Here is an 18,935-nt window from a genome sequence, read left to right as displayed (position 1 = left end):
TTTGATGTCACCCCACTTGTTTATTTTTGCTTTTGTTGCTTTGCTTTGGTGTCAATGTCAAGCTGCTTGCCACCTATGTTTTCTTCTAGGCATTTTATGATTTCAGGTCTTACATTCAATTCTTTAACCTGTTTTGAGTTAATTTTTGTGTATAGTGTAAGACAGTGGTCCAGTTTCATTCCTTTGCATGTGGCTGTCCAGTTTTCCCAACACTATTCAATGAAGAAGCTCTCCTTTCCCTATTACAGTCTTGGCTCCATCATCAATTAAATTACCATATATATGTGTGGGTGTACTATGTCTTAAAACAGCATATGCATTTACAATTTTCTCAAATAACTTTTTAAAATAAATGGCTCTTCCAGAATACTCTTTATAAGCCCAATGTCAATGTTCTGGTTTGTTTTTTTCTCTCAGAAAAAATGGAAATAAATTATGGTGGTAATAATAATTCTCCAGTAAATCTCACCAAGATCTCTGTGTGTGCTTCTCAGAAAGACTGCCCATCATTACAACAAATGGGACATAAGATGCTTTAGAAGTTCCTACATAAACTCACTATAAATTGTTCTAAATTACTCTTTAAGTTATTGTTAAAAAAAATTTTTTAAAGGAAGTTGCCCATTAGACCCACCTCAAAGAATTTTGGCATATATATATATATATTTTTTTTTCTTTTAAGAGAATACTATATTGTAAGAAATTAACTTACACTCTTTCTAAAAATCAGGGAGCCAGATTGGCTAAGTCATATGAGGGAAAAAACTTCACATCTCCATGAGACTTATGAAACTATAAGTGGGAAGTGGAAACCATCACAACATATTAATATTTTATATCATTGATTTTAGTAGAAATAAAGAACAGCACAAACCACTTTGGTTTCTGAGAATCTGGGAGTTCAGAAATTGTTGTAGTGTAAGTTTTTAAATAATAAAAATAAATGTAGCCAAAGGAAGACCCCTAATATGGTACAACAGTGAAGGGTCAGTTTCAGAAAATAGAATTCTTCCATCTCCAGACAAAATGAACCACAGGTGATTTCTAAGCCAACAAAATCGACATATAAATAATGTCATGCAAAAGGTCATCTTTAAGTAAGACATCTGGGTAGTAGGACAAAATAGACCTTTTGCTTCAAGGATGAAATGCTTTGTTTGTAAGTTTAGGTTCCAAAATAGATTCTAGAACCTGATCTGAGGCTCAGGCTAGGGTGGAAAAATGATTACAGTTGACTCTTAAACAACATGGGGTTTAGGGGTACTGACCCCCTGCACAGTCATAAATTTATATATAACCTCTGACTCTTCAAAAACTTAACTTCTAATAGTCAACTACTGATTGGAAGCCTTACCAATAACATAGTCAATTAACACATAATTTGTATATTATATGTATTATACTCTATTATTACAATAAAGCTAGATAAAAGAACATCTTAAGAAAATAAAAGAGAAAATGCATTTATAGCACTGTATTTATTATACATTTATAGTAGTACTGTATTTATCAGTACTATAAATTTACATTGTTTACAAGATAAATGGCTTGTCAATACCTACATCAGTATTGTCTTATATGCTATAAAACACTGTAGATCTTATTTATATTACTAATGCTAGGCTTCAAAAATGAAAATATAATCCGAAAAATAAATTCGCATTTATTTATAGGCATACCAATTCATGTATTGATAACAAAACAGCAGCAATATGATTGCTTTATGGTGGCCTAGTAATCAATTGGATTGCTCCATGGTCATCTAGCCTGTAAACTAATAAATATATCATTATAAAATTTTATGACACACAGTGTTACAGTCATTCAGAATATAGTATTGTTAGTTTTTTAAAAACCACTTACCTGTGAAGACAGGCTGTTAAGCAGTTTCTCCAATCACAGAAGAGACACTTCATTTTACTGTAATTCTTTGAAAGCAAAGTTATAAAACAGCAAGAAAACTAGCACATTCATAATTTTACATTAAATATCACTCACTTTATGCTTATGTAAAGATAGGTTATCTACTTCCATACAAGCCATGCAGATGATGTTCTACACATTGAATACTTAGGTGGTGGTGGTGATAACACAGAAACATCTCAGACAGTTCTCACCATACAGTTATTATTATCACACAAAGACACACATATACACAACATATATGTTTATATATTTTTTATTTTTTTATCCTCACCCGAGGACATTTTTCCATTTTCAGATAGAGTGGGAGGGAGAGAGAGGAAGAGACTGAGAGAGAAACATCAACGTGAAAGGGATACATCGAGTGGCTGCCTCCCGCACAACCCCAACTGGGGCCAGGGACAAACCGCAAGTGAGGTACATGCCCCTACAAGGAACCAAACCCAGGTCTCTCTAGACACTAACCGCTGAGCCAAACTGGCCAGGGCAACATATATGTTTATTAATTGTACAATATGATGATTTACTATTCATCAAGGGCAAGTGGATCATCATTAAAGCCTTCATCCTTGTTGTCTTCACATCAGGTAGGCTGAGGAGGAGGAGGAAGAGAGGGTTTGGTCCTGCTGTCTCTACGGTGGCAGAGGGGAAGAGGAGGAGGAGGTGGAAGAAGAGCAAGGATCACAAGGAGAGGCAGGCACACTCAGTATACCTTTTGGAAATACATCTTAATTCCTTCCTGACTTTTTTGCTTTTCTATTTCTCTAAAAATGTTTCTACATTGCACCCACCAATTCTTCTTTTTGCTTTAGTTTCAGTGCCCGTGTCCTAGAAGGGTCCATGTTGTAAAAGAAGTCAAAGCTGTCTTGAATAATCAGAACCTTTCTGCCTGGTAGTCTGATGTCAGTTTGTTTTCCTGCACTGTGCTTCTTCTACATGGTCTTCGTCGTCGTCTGGCACTGGCTCAGAAGTACTCATCTCCAACCAGTCATCTTCTGTTCATTCTTCTGGTACGGTGTCTATTAGCTCTTGAATTTCCCCAAGATCCGTATCTCAAAGCCTTCACCTCCCCCACCATCACCTTTTTTGCCATATGCACAGTCTCTTGCATAAATTTCCTTGACTGGCTCTCCCAAACTGTATGGTAGTAAATAACAAACAGACTAGTATTTACATATATTTTTTACATTCATGGCATAGCTAATTTCATCTTAATTTTTTTCAGTAGTCTAGGCTACATGGTTCATCCGAGAGTTTTTTCAAACTGTTGCAAATGCTCCCAAATAATATGCAATGTAGTTTTCAAATTGTTTCAAGTCTCCAAAACAGATGCAATGTATACAAAAAAATCCAAGTGTAAGTGGACCTACCCAGTTCAAACCCGATGTTCAAGGGTAAAATGTATGCATAAACTATTACATAAAATGCACATGGGGATGCAATGGATTTTCAGATGCATAGATTTAATGTACAGAGGCCAATGGTTATGTAGATTAAACCTATTTCATTTCTTTGTAGTTTTCAAGTCACTTATATACCATTAAAATCAAGCCAAATCATTAGCTACATTTAATTTTCAAACATCAGAGAATTTTTACCAAAACTTTCGTTCGTAATTTTCAATTATTAGTTTAAGATTACTGGAAGATGCTATTTTAATGGTCATATATCTGAGTCATGTAAAGACATTTAGGCCAATTAAAGAGAACGTATTTTAACTTCAAGATACTGTAATCCTTTATTTTAGCCTTAACAGACACTTTACAAACTATGACATTGAGGGAAAAAATGTTCGGAGTATAATACTTGCTTAAGTCTCACAGAGTAAAAATTGTTTCTCAGTCACATACAAAGTCCTTGCATTTTCTCAATCAATCTGAAACCAGCTGAGTCATAATCATTATTACTCAACTATATAAAGAAACAAAACTCAGAATTATTAAGTAATTCATCCAACGGTACTCATGAGAGAACATGGCAGGTTTGATCGCAACTCTGACTCCAAAGTGCTTGCTCTTTCTACTTCATGTGTATGTATTTCTGACAAAAGCGTAAGAATCACAAACTACGACTTGAAAAATTCCATGAAAATATTTCAAGTAGTTTGGCCAGACTTTGTTTTTAAACTTTGTTTAGTTTTTCACGAAAGGTTTTACTCAGTTGTTCAAATGCTAAGACCACATTGTCTTCTTCATTTTCACATAATTCACGCAAGGAAACACTGCAAACAAAAATAAATATATATGAATCATCCACTTTGCAGGCATCAGTATTACAAGAAAGGCTTTCCCCAGGTGGGCAGAATTAAGTAAACTCACTAAAAGATGAAATGTTAGTAAAACATGAAGCATAAGAAACACTTATTACAAAAAAGTGTACACAAAAAAACACATATAAAGATAAAACAACTCACAGTCTATTATTACAATCCATGTCTATTACTAAGAGGGTTTTAAATATTTTTCTTTATTGATTTTAGAGAGAGAGGAAGGTAGAGAGAAAGAGAAACAAAGAGAACATCAATCAGCTGCCTCCTATACACCCCTCACTGGGGATCAGCCCATAACCTGGGTATGTGCCCTAACCAGGAATCAAACCAGAGATCTCTTGGTGCATGGGTTGATGATCAACCACTGAGCCACACTGGCCAGGCACTAAGATGATTTTAAAACCACCAAATTCCATGTAAACCTGACCTTTCTTCCCTTCAATAGCAATCACACAAAATCCCCTTCTCTTCTAGACCTATCTCCTATGGATCCACAGGCAACTACCTCTATGAAGAGCAAAATATTCCTTCCTTTATCTAGATGTGTGAAAAAATAAAAAGAACATGGTGTGTACACAGAATGGCCTTCCAAAGATATCGACATCTTAATACGCAGAAATTAAGGAATATGGTTATATGGCAAAGGAGAATTAAGGCTGCAGATAAAATTCAAGTTGTTAATCAGTGGACCTTGAGATAGGGACATTATCTGAGTAGGCCCAATGTAGTCTCAAAGGCCCTTATTAGAAGAAGAGGGAGGCAGGAGAGTATGAATGTTAGAGGGATGCAACGTGAGACTCTACCCACCGATGCTGACTGTGAACACAGAAGGGGTCCACGATCGAGGTAAAGCCTGCAGCCTCCAGAAGCTAGACTAAATAATCAAACGGACTGTCCTAAAGCCTCCAGATGGAATGCAAGCCTGCCTACACCTTGATTTTAGATCAGTGAGATCCACTTTGAACTTCTGACCTCCAGAATGGTAAGAATAAATTTGTTTTGGTTTAAACCACTAAGCTTGTGGCGATCTGTGACAGCAGCAATAAGAAACTAATATACAGGTGACAAGAAAGGAGAGAGGAAATTCAAGAATGAACACTGAAGCTGGGCTGATCAAGGACCAAAAACAATGAAGATCTGATTTTTATCAGCCTTTTATCATTGTATCTACCTTAATTTCACTAAAATTCCATGTTTTATTTTTCTCCTAGTGTCTTCATTGACCTACCAAATGACTAGATAGATCTATATTTACAACTTTGAATTTCCTCTTACTCACAAGTCTATAAATATGACTACTGGTCATTTCTTTCTGAATGATATCCCACAGATATTACAACACACTATTTTTGGTTGTCAGTCCCCAAATATTATCTGCATTCCTATGTTTCCTATATATCATTAACCAAAACAGACACCTTGGCATCTTCACCAACTACATGAGATTTATTGACAATGTCTCTGAATTCATTGTTTAGTTTTAATTTTTCTCAAGTACAGTTGGTATACAATATTATATTAGTTTCAGGTGTAGAATATAGTGATTTGACATGTATATGCCTTACAATGGGATCACCACAATAAGTCTAGTAATCATCTGTCACCATGCAAACTTATCACATTATTATTATTTTTTTTTCCAAATCTTTATTGTTGGATGTAAAATGTATTACAGATGTTCCACATTTTTCCCCCATTGACCCCCTCCTCCCCACTCCCGCCCCCCTCCCACCTTTTCCCACATTGTTGTCTGTGTCCATTGGTTATGTATATAAGTTCTTTGGTTTATTTCTTCCCACCCCCCCCAACCCCTTTCCCTTTGAGGTTTGTCAGTCTAGCAATGAATTTGTGCTTCTTAATCCCTTCACCTTTTTCACCCATTCCCCCAATCCCCTTCCCAACTGGCAACCAACAAAATGCTCTCTGTATCTATGAGAATGTTTCTGTTCTTCCTGTTCATTTTGTTTGTAGATTCCATTGTTGATAGATATGCATTCATTGCCATTTGGTTTGTTCATACATTTTATCTTTTTCTTCAAAAAGACCCTTCATCATTTCATATAATAACGGTTTGGTGGTGATGAACTCCTTTAACTTTTTCTTGTCTGGGAAAGTTTTTGTATGTCCATCGATTCTAAATGACAGCTTTGCAGGATAGAGTAATTTTGGTTGTAGGTTCTTGGTTTTCATCACTCTGAATATTTTTTGCCACTCCCTTCTGGCCTGCAAAGTTTCTTTTGAGAAATCAGCTGACAGCCTAATGGGTACTCCCTTGTAGGTAACTAGCTTCCTTTGTCTTGCTGCTTTTAAGATTCTCTCTTTGTCTTGAACCTTTTGCATTTTGATGATGATGTGCCTTGGTGCGTGCCTCTTGGGGTTCATCTTGTTTGGGACTCTCTGTGCTTCCTGGACTTGTATGTCTGTTTCCTTCACCAAGTTAGGAAAGTTTTCTGCCATTATTGTTTCAAACAGGTTTTCGATTTCTTGTTCTCTCTCTTCTCCTTCGGGCACCCCCAAGATGCGAATGTTGGCACACTTGAAGTTATCCCAGAGGCTCCTTACTCTATCCTCATTTTTTTGGATTCTTTTTTCTTTTTGCTGTTCTGATTGGGGATTTTTTGCTTCCTTATATTCCAAATCGATGGTTTGCTCCTTGGATCTACATACTCTATTATTGAAGCTGTGTAAATTATTCTTTATTTCAGTTAATGCCTCCTTCAATTCTAACTGTGTATCCATGATTTCTAACTGGTACTTTTTTATGCTCTTGAGGCCCTCCCTAAGTTCACTGAGGTTCTCACTAAGTTCATTGAGCATCCTTATAAGCAGTATTTTGAACTCAGTATCTGTTAGGTTGCTTATCTCCCTTTTGCTTAGTTCTTTTATTGGGGTTTTGTTCTGTTCTTTCATTTGGGACCTGTTTCTTTGTATCCTCATTTTGGCTGCCTCCCTGTGTTTGTTTCTGTGTATTGCTTAATGAGAGGTATGGGGCTCCCTGAGACCCGGTGCTGCTCGTTTGAAAGAATTTAGGAAAAACCTGAAGCAGGATCCAAGACAGGCCAATCCTATGGTTAAGCAAGTGGCAACAGCTTGAAAGTTGTGTGGGGCGGGGCGGGGCCTCAGGGAGTCAGCACAGCGGGGCTACCAGTGTGAGCCAGGTTGCTGGAGTCCCAGATATGGCTTCTGTCTGCCGCCCCCGGGAAGGGCTCACCAAAGGAACAAAGGCCTCTGACAGCACGTTTGTCCCCAAGGAAGCCCCCTCTCCAGCGCTTGCTCCAGTGCCAAACAGCTCAGTTCTTCCCTGTGTGTCTCTGGCGCCCCTCGAGCTGCCTCCCCTCCGAGCTTAGAGGGAGAGAGTCCGATAAGTCCGTGCGCGGGCCCTTTAGGGAGCTGCCTGGGGCTCCAGGCACCTCAGCCTCCCTCTGCCTCAGTTTCCGCTGGTTTTTCCAGCCAGAAGTTATGGGGATTCTCTTCCTGGCACTGGAACCCTGAACGTGGCACCTGGTGTGGGACGGGGACCCCTCAGTCCTCAGGAAGGACCTTCCCAGCCGCGGGATCCTCCTGATTTTTATCCACCACACTTGGGTGTGGGACCAGCCCGTCTCGCCGCTGCGCGCTCCGCCGCTCGCCGCCACCGCCCTCCCTTGCGCCGCCACCCCTCCTACCGGTCTGGATGTAGCTGCTTTTTTTTTTTCCCCTTAGTCCGTAGTTGTACGACTTCCATTCAGCTTGATTTCAGGCGGTTTTGAATGATGGTTGTTCTTTAGTTTAGTTGTAACTTTGATGTGGTTGTGGGAGAACGCGATACCGCGTTTACCTACGCCGCCATCTTGACCAGAAGTCCGCCTTATCACATTATTATTGACCATACTTGTTTTCATCTCTTTTTCCCATCCCACATCTCCCCACCCTCCCCTCTTCCAGCCATCAATTTGCTCTGTTTCTGTGAGTCCGTTTTTGTTTTGTTCTGCATGTTCGTTTTTGTGTTTTCAGATTCCACTATCTCATGAATATTTCTCTAACCACTCTTCTTCAACATTACTTCTGTTTCCTTAATTCAAACCCTCACTCATTCTTACCTGCATGACTGTTACAGCCTTTGAGTCTCTACCATATACATAAGTCATATACATTATATCACATAAACTATAGAATCATATCACACATTCTTCTGCACTACCTACACTTTGCTCAAAATAGTAAGCTCAAACTCCATAATATGATAATGAAGACCTTCCAATATATATCCAAATTGCCTTTAAAGCTGCTTTAAGCAACTCCGCATACCCCCATCCCTATCACAACCCCCATATCCTACATGCCACCATACTGAGCTCGAAGCCTATGCCTGGCACATAGGCCCTTTCTCATTTCTGTCCTTTGGGAACTATTCCCTCTGCCTCATCCTTTAAGACTTAGTCAAACAATTACTTTATTTGAGAATCCTCTTCTTAATTCAAGGAAGAGTGGGTCCTCTTTTATCCATCATCCTAGCACCTTTGTAATACCTAAAAGTCAGTTTTCTCTCCCTACACTGTAAGATTTTTTAAAAGTGGGAATAGATTTAATAATTCCTTATATCTCAAATGTTTAGACTACCCCTCAAACCAGTAATACTTCAATACTTTTGTAAAAAGGAATGAATGAATGATTTCCTCGGCTCAGTTTTTGAGACAGCTCTAAAGTCTCTGAAGTTTCTTGGGATGCTCAAAAGACTCTAACTGGATAACTATGAACACGTAAGGAATACTCAATCTAGAGCAATTCCCTCTGCTTCACCATCCGAAAAGTTTCATTATCCATATAAAAAGTCCAAACATGTCTGATTAACCTTAGATAAAAGAAATGAAATGACCTGATTAGCAAAAATCCCATAATGAAGGGATTCATGGGCTCTGTTAAAGAAGAAAACAGGAAGCCAATATGAGAGATCGGAGTTGGGTGAAGCCTGGAGAAAACACTAGGTATAAAGAGCTAAGAATATGTAAGTGGATATAAACCAGAAACCTGACGGAGCCCTCAGGGGCTCTCTGAGGCAGCATGTACCTGATTTACACTGATTATAGAAATTGGGATAACTAGGGATTATTGAGGCTTTGGAATATTGCTCTCTGTTGGTGCACAGTGCCTGGGACTGAGGCTCTGGTCTGGATGACAACTTAATGTCAAATGGATTTTGGAATTAACTCTAATGTAACAGGATGTTGAGAAGTTCTGCAAAGTTTTGGGGAGTTGAAATGCATAGCACCTAAAAGGTTCAATAACACCTTTAAGTATGAGCTCAACATTTTTCAAATTACCACTAAATTATCGGAAAATTCTAAAGCAGTATTTAAAATACATAACAAACCTGATAGATTGAATGGTGAGTGAAAAATCTTTCAACAACTCATAAGCGTCTCCTTCATTCATCCTAAACAAAATAATATTTGGAAAATTAATGGTGTAAAAACATTAAAGAACTTGTTCCGTATTGAAATGTCAGATTTGTCGATAATAATGGATTACTTTTGTCTGCCAAGATGTGTTTACCAGAATCATTTCTTCCACAGACTCCCAGATGATGATTTAATCTGTGGAAATGGTGATTGTAAATTCAAGAGTCTCAAGGATCACAGCCACAGATGACTAACAAACTGGAGGTGACATCTCAGGACAACACCAGAGTAGGAAAGTAGAGCTCCAAAGAGTGAATGAGAGCTAGAGGGTCAAACAGGAAGCACCAAATAGATTGTTTACCAAATCATAGCTGCTTTATTCACAATAATGACCCATAGTTTTAAAAACTATCAATATTTCTCAAGAATGTAAGAAGTTTTGCTTGGCTGGTGTGGCTCAGCTGTTGAGCATTGACCCAAGACCAAGAGGTTGCCGGTTCAATTCCCGATCAGGGCACATGCCCAGGTTGTGGGCCAAATCCCCAGTGGGGGGCATGCAGGAGGCGGCCAATCAATGTTCTCTCTCATCAATGTTTCTATCTCTCCCTCTCCCTTCTTCTCTCTAAAATCAGTAAAGAAAAAAAACATTATTTTAAAATTAAGAGTGTAAGAAGTTTTAAATACCTTAACTCAATAAGGACTGTTCAAAATATTACATAAAATACACACTGAATTCCTGGTTGGTGTGACATAATGTTCCTCCTCACATCTATGGGCTCAGTGTCTGGGCCAATTTCCCCATCCCTAGGTAAATCCAAGAGGATTTATTCCTACTTACTATTTTCAAAAATGATTTCCCTGCCAAAGAGCTAAAACAATTGTCATGTTTTTCAATCCTCAGATGTGTAAATAATATACTTTCTATATAGTTCCCTCATAATGAAAAGCATGGAATTATTTGTTATTGTTACTCAGTTTTAAAATATCTAATAACAAATAAATAGAATACTTAATAAATAAAAATATATTTGTATGTGAAAATATGTATATCTTAAAATAATTCTTTGTGTCAAGTGAGTCAGACTGTCCCAAGATTTTGCTGATAAACCACAAATAAAAATGGCAAAGACATTGTATTTTTTTCTTGCCATTATTCTGTAAGAATAAAATTCCAGTATGTTTAGCATAACTAACCTGTACTTCACATTGTATAAAGTCCTTTGCCTAAAATTCATTAAGTGCATTTATTTTATATACACTTGTGGAGAAAGAGAGATCAACATAGAGATGGAAATGGATATAGATATAGAAATAGAGGGAGATACAGAGGTAGGGATATATACGGAAACAAATAAAACATACCTGTTGTCCTGGACTAACCCTATCAAGGAACCATGTTTGTAGAAATCAAGTGCATAAGCATTAAGTGGCATTCTTCTTCCTTGCCCATCAAATCTCTCTGGCCAAAGCAAAGGAGCCTGAGAGTGATTGATACCGATTGTGTGCAGAATGACCTGAAAAAAATGCAACTTTTCTTAATTTGTTATTTATGCATAAAGAAATTTTATAATTTCTCACATCATGTTGTTCAGTTACTTCCTTAAACCAACATTTTTAAAACACACCCTTTCGGGGAGGGAAGAAAGTGTCTTTCTTATACACTGGGGTGGTGCAACCCTAAACAAGCCGAGAGAAGACTTGGCCTCACAGCATACTGATGGCACATTCAACCATCCAGTCTAGACTACAGCAAGACCCATGAGGAAAGGGAAGCTAATTTAAAACTGTATCATTATCCTAACTTGTACAGGAAATATCTTTATAAACACAGTATCAGGGACCTCGTGTCTTGTATGTCGCAGGAAAAGAGTTCAACTGAACCAAGCTAACAATTTTTATAATCCAATTACCAGGATGAAAAGGAAGGGGAGGATGAAGGAGGGAAGAAAAGAAGGAAAATAAGAAAAGAAAGAAAGCAAATCAAGAGTTTTCCATGTCTGCTCTTTTTTTGAAAACTATACTTTGCCAGGCCGGTGGGAATCCGAGTACATTGCTAGTGAGAGTGTAAATTGGTACAACTTCACTCTAAAATGACTTTCTGGTAGTTTGGAAAGTTACTATTAGTAACATCTTTTGGGATATTTTTATTCCATTATGGTCCAGGAAATTGTTTTGACCCCGGAAATCCAGAAAATGTATACTCAAAGGAAACTGTTACACATGTGTATCCGATGTTCATAGTAACCCTATGAACAATAAAGATTAGAAACAGCCTGGCCAGTGTGCATCAGTGGATTGAGTGTCAGCCCATGGACTAAGAGGTTCCAGTTCGATTCCTGGTCAGGGCACAGGCCTGGGTGGTGTGCTCAACCACCAGTAGTGGGTGAGCAGGAGGCAGTTGATCAATATATTTCTCCTACATTGATGTTTCTATCTCTCTTTCCCTACTCTCCCTCTAAAAAATCAATAAAAACACATTTTAAAAAAAGACTAGAAACAAACACAAACATTTGTTAAGAGTAGAAGACATCAACAGGTTTTACTTTCGCGCTACAATGAAGTGGTAAAAATGAAAGAGCTTCATGTCATATCATGAATGAATCCTACGGGCATAGTGTTGGGTGTAAAAAGGCAGCTTCCAAGAGACCACAGTAAGGCATTCCTTCACTTTTTATAAAATTCAAAAGCAACAAAAATAAAATGTGATTTTGGAGACTGACATTTTTAACGGAAAAATAAAAACACAAAGTTTAGACAGCTGATTTCAAAGTTTAGGACTGTTGATTTCATAAGTGAATCAAATAGGGGACGAGTACATAGGTGTTTTTATTAGTTTTGGCCTTGTAGCTTATTTATATGTTATTTAAAGATATGTATGTATGCATATTTGGAATTACACTAGAAGGTAGCAAACAATAAAGAAAAATATATTTTAAAAGATCATAACTTACACCAATCAAATAAGTTTGTATAAAGTAAGTTGGATAAGGCAAAGGGCATGTAACCACCAAATAATACTCAGGAAATAGTCACAAGATCAATATGCTTCAAAATAGATAAAATAAATCAACCCCCCTTCTCTCTAGCACATCATCAAAAACAACTATGTGTCTGAGTCACATAGTCACTGTCCCAAAAAGGTCACTGTTAACTGATGGTGATTGTGTGGCAGTGAGACATAGACATTATATCCTATCATAACTGTTATCAGTGTCTCTTCAAAAGCCATGGAAAAAGTTGCAAGTGGAAAGGAAACAAAAGTGAATAATACATAATGTCCATAAATTGAATTAGTTGTACAATAGAGAGAAGGTGAAATTGTAATACTTAACAATATCTTTTTTCAACAGGAAAGAAAATTATTCCAAAATCTCTTGTCTAAGTAATTGTGATTGTACAAATAAAATACAGGAAAAGAACATTCATAACATTATTGGTCTTATAAGCTAAAGTACACTCCTTTATCATTTCTATGCTAGAAATCCTCATCCGTCAAAGGCAGTGTATGATGAGACACATACAGGGTAAAACTCTAGGGAGCTAGTCACATAGAGCTTCACACCTGGAGCAGTGGTCTCCAATTTGTTTTGTTTTTGCTGTTGTTGTTTGCCTTGGACACCACTTCCTTTATTTCATTTTATTTTTTTCAATTGCAGTTCACATTCAATATTATTTTGTATTCGTTTCAGGTGTACAGCATAGTGGTTAGACAACCATATACTTTACAAAGTGTTCTCCCTGATATTTCTAGTACCAACCTGGCACCACAGATCATTATTACAATATTATTGACCATATTCCCTATGCTTTACTTTTCATTACCATGACTATTTTGTAACTACCAATTTGTACTTCTTAATCCCTTCATCTTTTTCACCCAGTCCCCAAACTCCCCTCCAATTTGTCTTTAAATCATGTTCCCTATCAATAGAAAGAAAAGTTTCTTTCTTGCCTCTTCTTTCATAAATGCTTCATTCTCATTCTATAAGACAAATAGCTTCCCAACTTACTATGATACATTACCTTGGGGTTATATAGCACAGAACAGTAACAAATGACAAATCTGCTTTCCTATTGAGAAAATGAACGTTTTTAAAGACCACATTAAAAAAAAAAAAAAAAAAACTCTTTAAAAAATTAGATAGTGTCTAATTATTTAAATTCAACAAAACTGAAGGTGAATCTAATCAAGTTGTTAATTAAGAGAACATTAAAATATATTTTGATGATAGAGTGTTAGGTGACTTGGGGAATACAACTCAGAAGATTTTAGAAGAATTGTGTATTATTGTTATAACAAAAGTAGTTCCATCTCCACTACTTATCTATTTAAATAAAGTTTCTCAGAATTCAAGTTAAAATGTCATGCTGAAACCCTGTCTCATTCTGAAAATAAGTAAATTTTCACTCATAGTTATATGGACTAATTAAAAAAGAAATAGCCTCATTCATCTCATTAATGTATACATTTCTAATACAACATTAATTTTCTTCTAGTAATTACTTCTCAAAATTTGTATTATATTTAAGTTTCTGTGATTAATAAGGTATAACCATTAAATTTGGAATTGCATACTATTTAAGCTAAGAAATATGATAAATAAGGTAACTTCATTAGGGTGATTACATTAAAGTACAACTGTGTGCAGAAATGCAGAATATAAATGCAAGAGAAAGAGAACTACTCCTAATTTTAAACCATTAAAAATTTAATTATTGACTTGCTTTTAACTTGAAAAATTATGGTATTAAGACACTTTGGAGTTATCTCCATTCTATGCATTTAAAAGAATGATGCAATGGCTTTATTTTAGCATATAAATATTTTTCTGAAGCTGGAAACTATATCACTAGAAATTGTTTAAATATATGATTAAAGTTTGTATCCATTTAAAATGACGAGGGTCTCTATAGTCTTTACAAATTCTTCTAAGTGACATTACACTACTTTACATGATAGAGGACTAATTTTGGAATTAAATGGAGTTGAGACATCAATGTCATTCCATAATAGTGAATGTAACAAACAATATTATTTTCTTTCTCAAAATTTGTATAGAGATATAAATTAAATTCTGAAAGTATATTCCTACATTCAAATGAATTATTCGGCATATTCCAAGTGTGTCAAGCTCCTCGTACTCCATTTTGGACATCAGTGATCCAGATTGTATGGGGGTTTACCATCTCTATAGCAATACTGGGAAAGCCCAAAGATAGTTTAATGTGCTCTTTTCATAGTAAACTTGTGTCAGTGTCCCTTACAGTCTTCAAAGGTGGAAGAAAGTGAGGGTCCTAGAAGTTGTATATAGTGGAGCAGGTCCCTCAGGCCAATACTGGCCTCAAGAGCATCATTTCCTGGGTATTTCTGTTGATACACCTGGATTTTTTTTTTTTTTTTTCCCCACTCTGGGAAATCTGAAGTCCTTTCTAAGCTGCCTGGAAGTATAAATCCATTTTTTTTCTTAAAGATATTTTATCTTGAAACTTCATTTTCTACTTACATGCTTTGGAGTTCCTGGTTGAAGCAAATCACCATCAGAGTTCCCAGAGAGACAAACAAATGGAGAAATAGCTACTCTTCCTTCCTTGCAGCTCATCAAGTGAGATACAAGTTGGGAGTCTTCACATTCTTCACCTGTGAAATCTGGCCATAATAGGTTGAGATAGATTCTTTTTTTTAAAATCAGCCAAATTATCAAGTCTTATTTATGTATCTGCTCTAGACCATACAATTTTCCAGGACCTACGTCATTATGAAGACTGAGTAAGACATATCACATAAAGTGAATAGCATATCTTGGCACAGAATATATTCAATAAATGTTAGCTCTTAATAGTATTATCAATATATAATTTTATTTTATATTTTATATTGCTTTGATCAACAGGTAATAAAAGACTAAATTTAAAGTGTATACTCTTTTAACACAGAATTATTGTTATTACCTTGGTACTTTTTCCCACTGAACAAAGACATGGCCTCAAAATCTTTCCAGACAGGGTGTTCCAAGTAACTACTATCAGTAGGCTTGGAAATGGCATATGAAAAGAAAGGTTTTGTTTTGGTTTTTTCCATTCTACTGTTACAAAGCACCAGTTCATGCATTCAAAATTGGCTCTAATTTGTTATGGAGGCAAGATATTCACACACTCTTACGTTGCCTCCTCTGGGATGCTCACAATGTTCTACTGCTATTATCTGCTTTTGTTCATATTGCTTCTCACTTTAAGCGAGCCCAGGAAGCTACAAGCTCCCCCTCCTTTTCAATTGAGGATGTTACAATGTAGCTTACTTATTTAAACCTCACTTAAACTAAGTAGGTAATGTTATTGTATTTCTCATGTATCTGTTGAGAAAATTGAGGTATGAATATGGAGGCACTTGTCCAAGGACTCACTGCTAACAAGCAGCAGAGCCAAAGTTTGGACCCAGGTATCTGCTGAGAGTTGACGTTCATGAACACTATGCATATTCCTCTCTAGTTTCTCACATCTCATATATGTCCTTATTCCATTTTCCATGCTTTTCCCCAAAGGTACCTTTAATCCAGATGGTTTATAAATGCCTCTACTGATCTTCATTCCCCACTGCCTTTTTAACTTCTAATAATCAGTTTCTTTCTTTAGAAAGCAGAAGGAACCCCCTTATTCTAATGCAAGACTGATATTTTCAGGGCTCTGTTCTTCTCCTGGGATAAAATACTCTTAGGCAAATTTATTTATGCTTTAAATTGTCCCACAGTGAAGATAAGGTATACTTACTTATTTTTGACAATGGGAGTTGATATTCCTGTTTCATGTCAGCCAATTTGGAAACAATTTGTAGGAAGGAGGCAAAGTCCTTTGTAACTTGCATGTTATACTCATGTAAAGCAGCATTAAAATCCTCAGGGAGATCCTCAAGGAATACCTAAATCATCAAGGAGATCATCAAGAACTCCAAATGGCCAAATATTTTTCAGAGAGATCTATATACTTGCCTTGAAAACTGAAACTTTGGAAGAAGAGCAAAGAACACTGCAATATAATTCTACAGTTCCTATGTATTAGTAATTTAACTTTTTTGTTCCTCCGTCTATGAAATTAAATTAAGGTAAAATTAATTTTTATTTCTATTTGCATTTATCAACACCAATACCTTTACTTCTAAAAAATGTGTTTTAATCATACTTAATAAAAATAGAAGCATGGCTTCAAATGACGTTAGACTTGCGAATGGCTCAAAAAATCTAGTGATACATTTGGAGAGTAAGCAATAGTACAAAATAAACTTCCATGCCTGGAATAAACCTCATTTGTTTGTGAGAGTTACTGAAACCTCATTGGATTAATTTCACTAATATTTTGTTAATTATTCCACACATTACAATATTATCACTAATACACAAAATCAGCAAAGTTGCAGGACAGAATATCAATATTAAAAAATAAATTGTGTTTCTACACAATAAGTATCTGAAAAGTAATTAAGGCAATCTTATTCACAATAGCATCAAGAAGAATAAAATGCTTAAGAACAAATTAAACCGAGGTGAAACAGCTCTATATTGAAAAGTATAAAACACTAGTGAAAGAAGTTATAGCAGACGTGATAATGGAAAGATATGCCATGTTCATGGGTTGGAAGAATTAATACTGTTATGATATAGAGACTACCAGAAAGCCAGTAGGCAGAAGCAAGTCTCTGAATGCTTTGGTCTTGGGACCTAGCTCTTGATAGTTGTGTTTCATGGATCTGGGGACTAAGCTGTGAAGGCAGCTGCCTGGCCCCTTGAGATAACCCATTAACCCATGCTGCAGAAACCATTCTTCTCAAGCAGAGTTCTCCCATCAAAGCAGCTATTGCGGGGGGGGAGGGGGGGGGAGCAACTGCCCCACCCATCAGAATTTAACCCTGCCCAGCCAGGAGGAGTCAGCATCTAGCATAGAATTGCAACTTGAGACTCATTAACTGTCAGAGACTATCAGCCAGCCTGCAGGCAAAAACCAGTCTCTAGGCACTTTGAGTCTTGGGCCCAGCCCATAGTTATTGGGTTTCAGGTTTCGAGGCCAGGGGGTCAGAGCTGTGAAGGTGGCTGCCTGGGCCCCTATGCTGAGTCATTAATCCACAATGCAGAAACCAGTTTCTTCAGGCAGAGATTTCCTCTCAAAGCAGCTTTAGCCCAAGGAGAAGCAACTGCATCACCAGCTGGAAATCCTCCTACCCTACCCATCAGGGGATGTTTTCATTCAGCTGAGGACTACAACCTGAGGCTCATTAAGGGACTGAGACTGCCCTCCAGCTCTACCCAGGAGAATAAGACCAGACAATGGTGCTCAGATTGGTCCCTTCCATCCACATCCAAACCAACCAGAGGGAGCCACAATCAGCAGAACATTGATATCCACAGGGAGATTTTGGCAGGCTCAAAACCCTGCTGAGATAGCTAAAATGGTGAAATAAAGAAATAAGTCCCAAATGAAAGAACAAGAGAATTCTCCAGAAGAAGGGCTAAATCAAATGGAGATAAGCAAGTTATCAGATACAGAGTTCAGCGTAATGATTAAAAGGATGCCCAATGGCATGAGTAAAGATATAGAAACAATGAAAACCAACCAATTGGAAATGAAAAACAACCAAGCAGAAATGAAGAATGACATAACAGAAATAAAGAACACACTGGAAGCCCTGGCCGGTTTGGTTCAGCATTTGGAGCGTTAGCCTGCGGTCTGAAGAGACCCGGGTTCAGTTCCCGCTAAGGGCACGTGCCTCAGTTGCAGTTTGTCCCCGGCCCTGGTTGGTTTGTGTGGGTGGGAGCCACTCGATGTATCCCTTTCACGTCGATGTCTCTCTCTCTCTCTCCCTCCCACTCTATCTGAACAAAATATCAAAGAATGTCCTCGGGTGAGGATTAAAAAAAACACACACTGGAAGAAATAACCAGCAGATTAGAGGAAGCTGAGGATTGGATCAGTGAATTTGAAGATAGGGTAGAAAAGCATCACTCAATCAGAAAACCAAAAAGGAAAAATAATTAAAAAACAGGAGGACAGTTTAAGAGAGCTGTGGGACAAAGTGAAATGTAACAACATCTGCATCATAGGAATACCAGAAGAAGAAGAAAGTGAGCAAGGGTTAGAGAATCAAGCTGAAGAAACAGTGGCAGAAAACTTCCCTAACTTGACGAAAAAAAAGGCACACAAGTTCAGAAAGCACAGAGAGCCCCAAGTAAGAAGAACCCAAAGAGGTCCACACGAAGACATATCATAATTAAAATGCCAAAAACTTAAAGACAAAGAGAGAATCTTAAAGGCCGCAAGTAATAAGCAATAGGTTTTCCACAAAGGAGCTCCCACAAGGCTATCGGATAATTTCGTAATAG

General features: G+C 37.1%; 2 protein-coding genes across 10 annotated transcripts in view; both read right to left on the bottom strand.

The window, feature by feature from the left end:
* The window catches only part of LOC118643957 (probable ATP-dependent RNA helicase DDX60), a 114,573-nt gene extending 112,668 nt beyond the window's left edge, over window positions 1-1,905 (bottom strand). The window contains exon 1 of the mRNA XM_036282270.1: window positions 1,864-1,905. The gene's annotated coding sequence lies outside the window, so the exon portion shown is untranslated. The remainder of the gene's footprint in view (window positions 1-1,863) is intronic.
* Window positions 1,906-3,549: 1,644 nt separating this feature from the next.
* Window positions 3,550-18,935, bottom strand: part of LOC118643644 (probable ATP-dependent RNA helicase DDX60) — a 103,941-nt gene continuing 88,555 nt past the window's right edge. For 4 of the 9 annotated variants that reach the window (XM_036281900.1, XM_036281899.1, XM_036281907.1 and 1 more), the window contains 5 exons: window positions 16,336-16,483; window positions 15,075-15,217; window positions 10,933-11,084; window positions 9,543-9,605; window positions 3,551-4,144 (listed from right to left, as the gene is read on the bottom strand). In XM_036281900.1, the coding sequence (XP_036137793.1) occupies window positions 4,045-4,144; window positions 9,543-9,605; window positions 10,933-11,084; window positions 15,075-15,217; window positions 16,336-16,483 (606 nt within the window). In that variant the 3' untranslated portion in view covers window positions 3,551-4,044. The other 5 variants (XM_036281906.1, XM_036281902.1, XM_036281905.1 and 2 more) reach the window with 5 other exon arrangements.

Source organism: Molossus molossus, unplaced genomic scaffold (genome assembly GCF_014108415.1).
Source record: "Molossus molossus isolate mMolMol1 unplaced genomic scaffold, mMolMol1.p scaffold_m16_p_4, whole genome shotgun sequence".
Taxonomy (NCBI): Eukaryota; Metazoa; Chordata; class Mammalia; order Chiroptera; family Molossidae; genus Molossus; species Molossus molossus.
The sequence above is the reverse complement of the archived record's forward strand: the minus strand, read 5'-3'. Positions and strand labels throughout refer to the sequence as shown.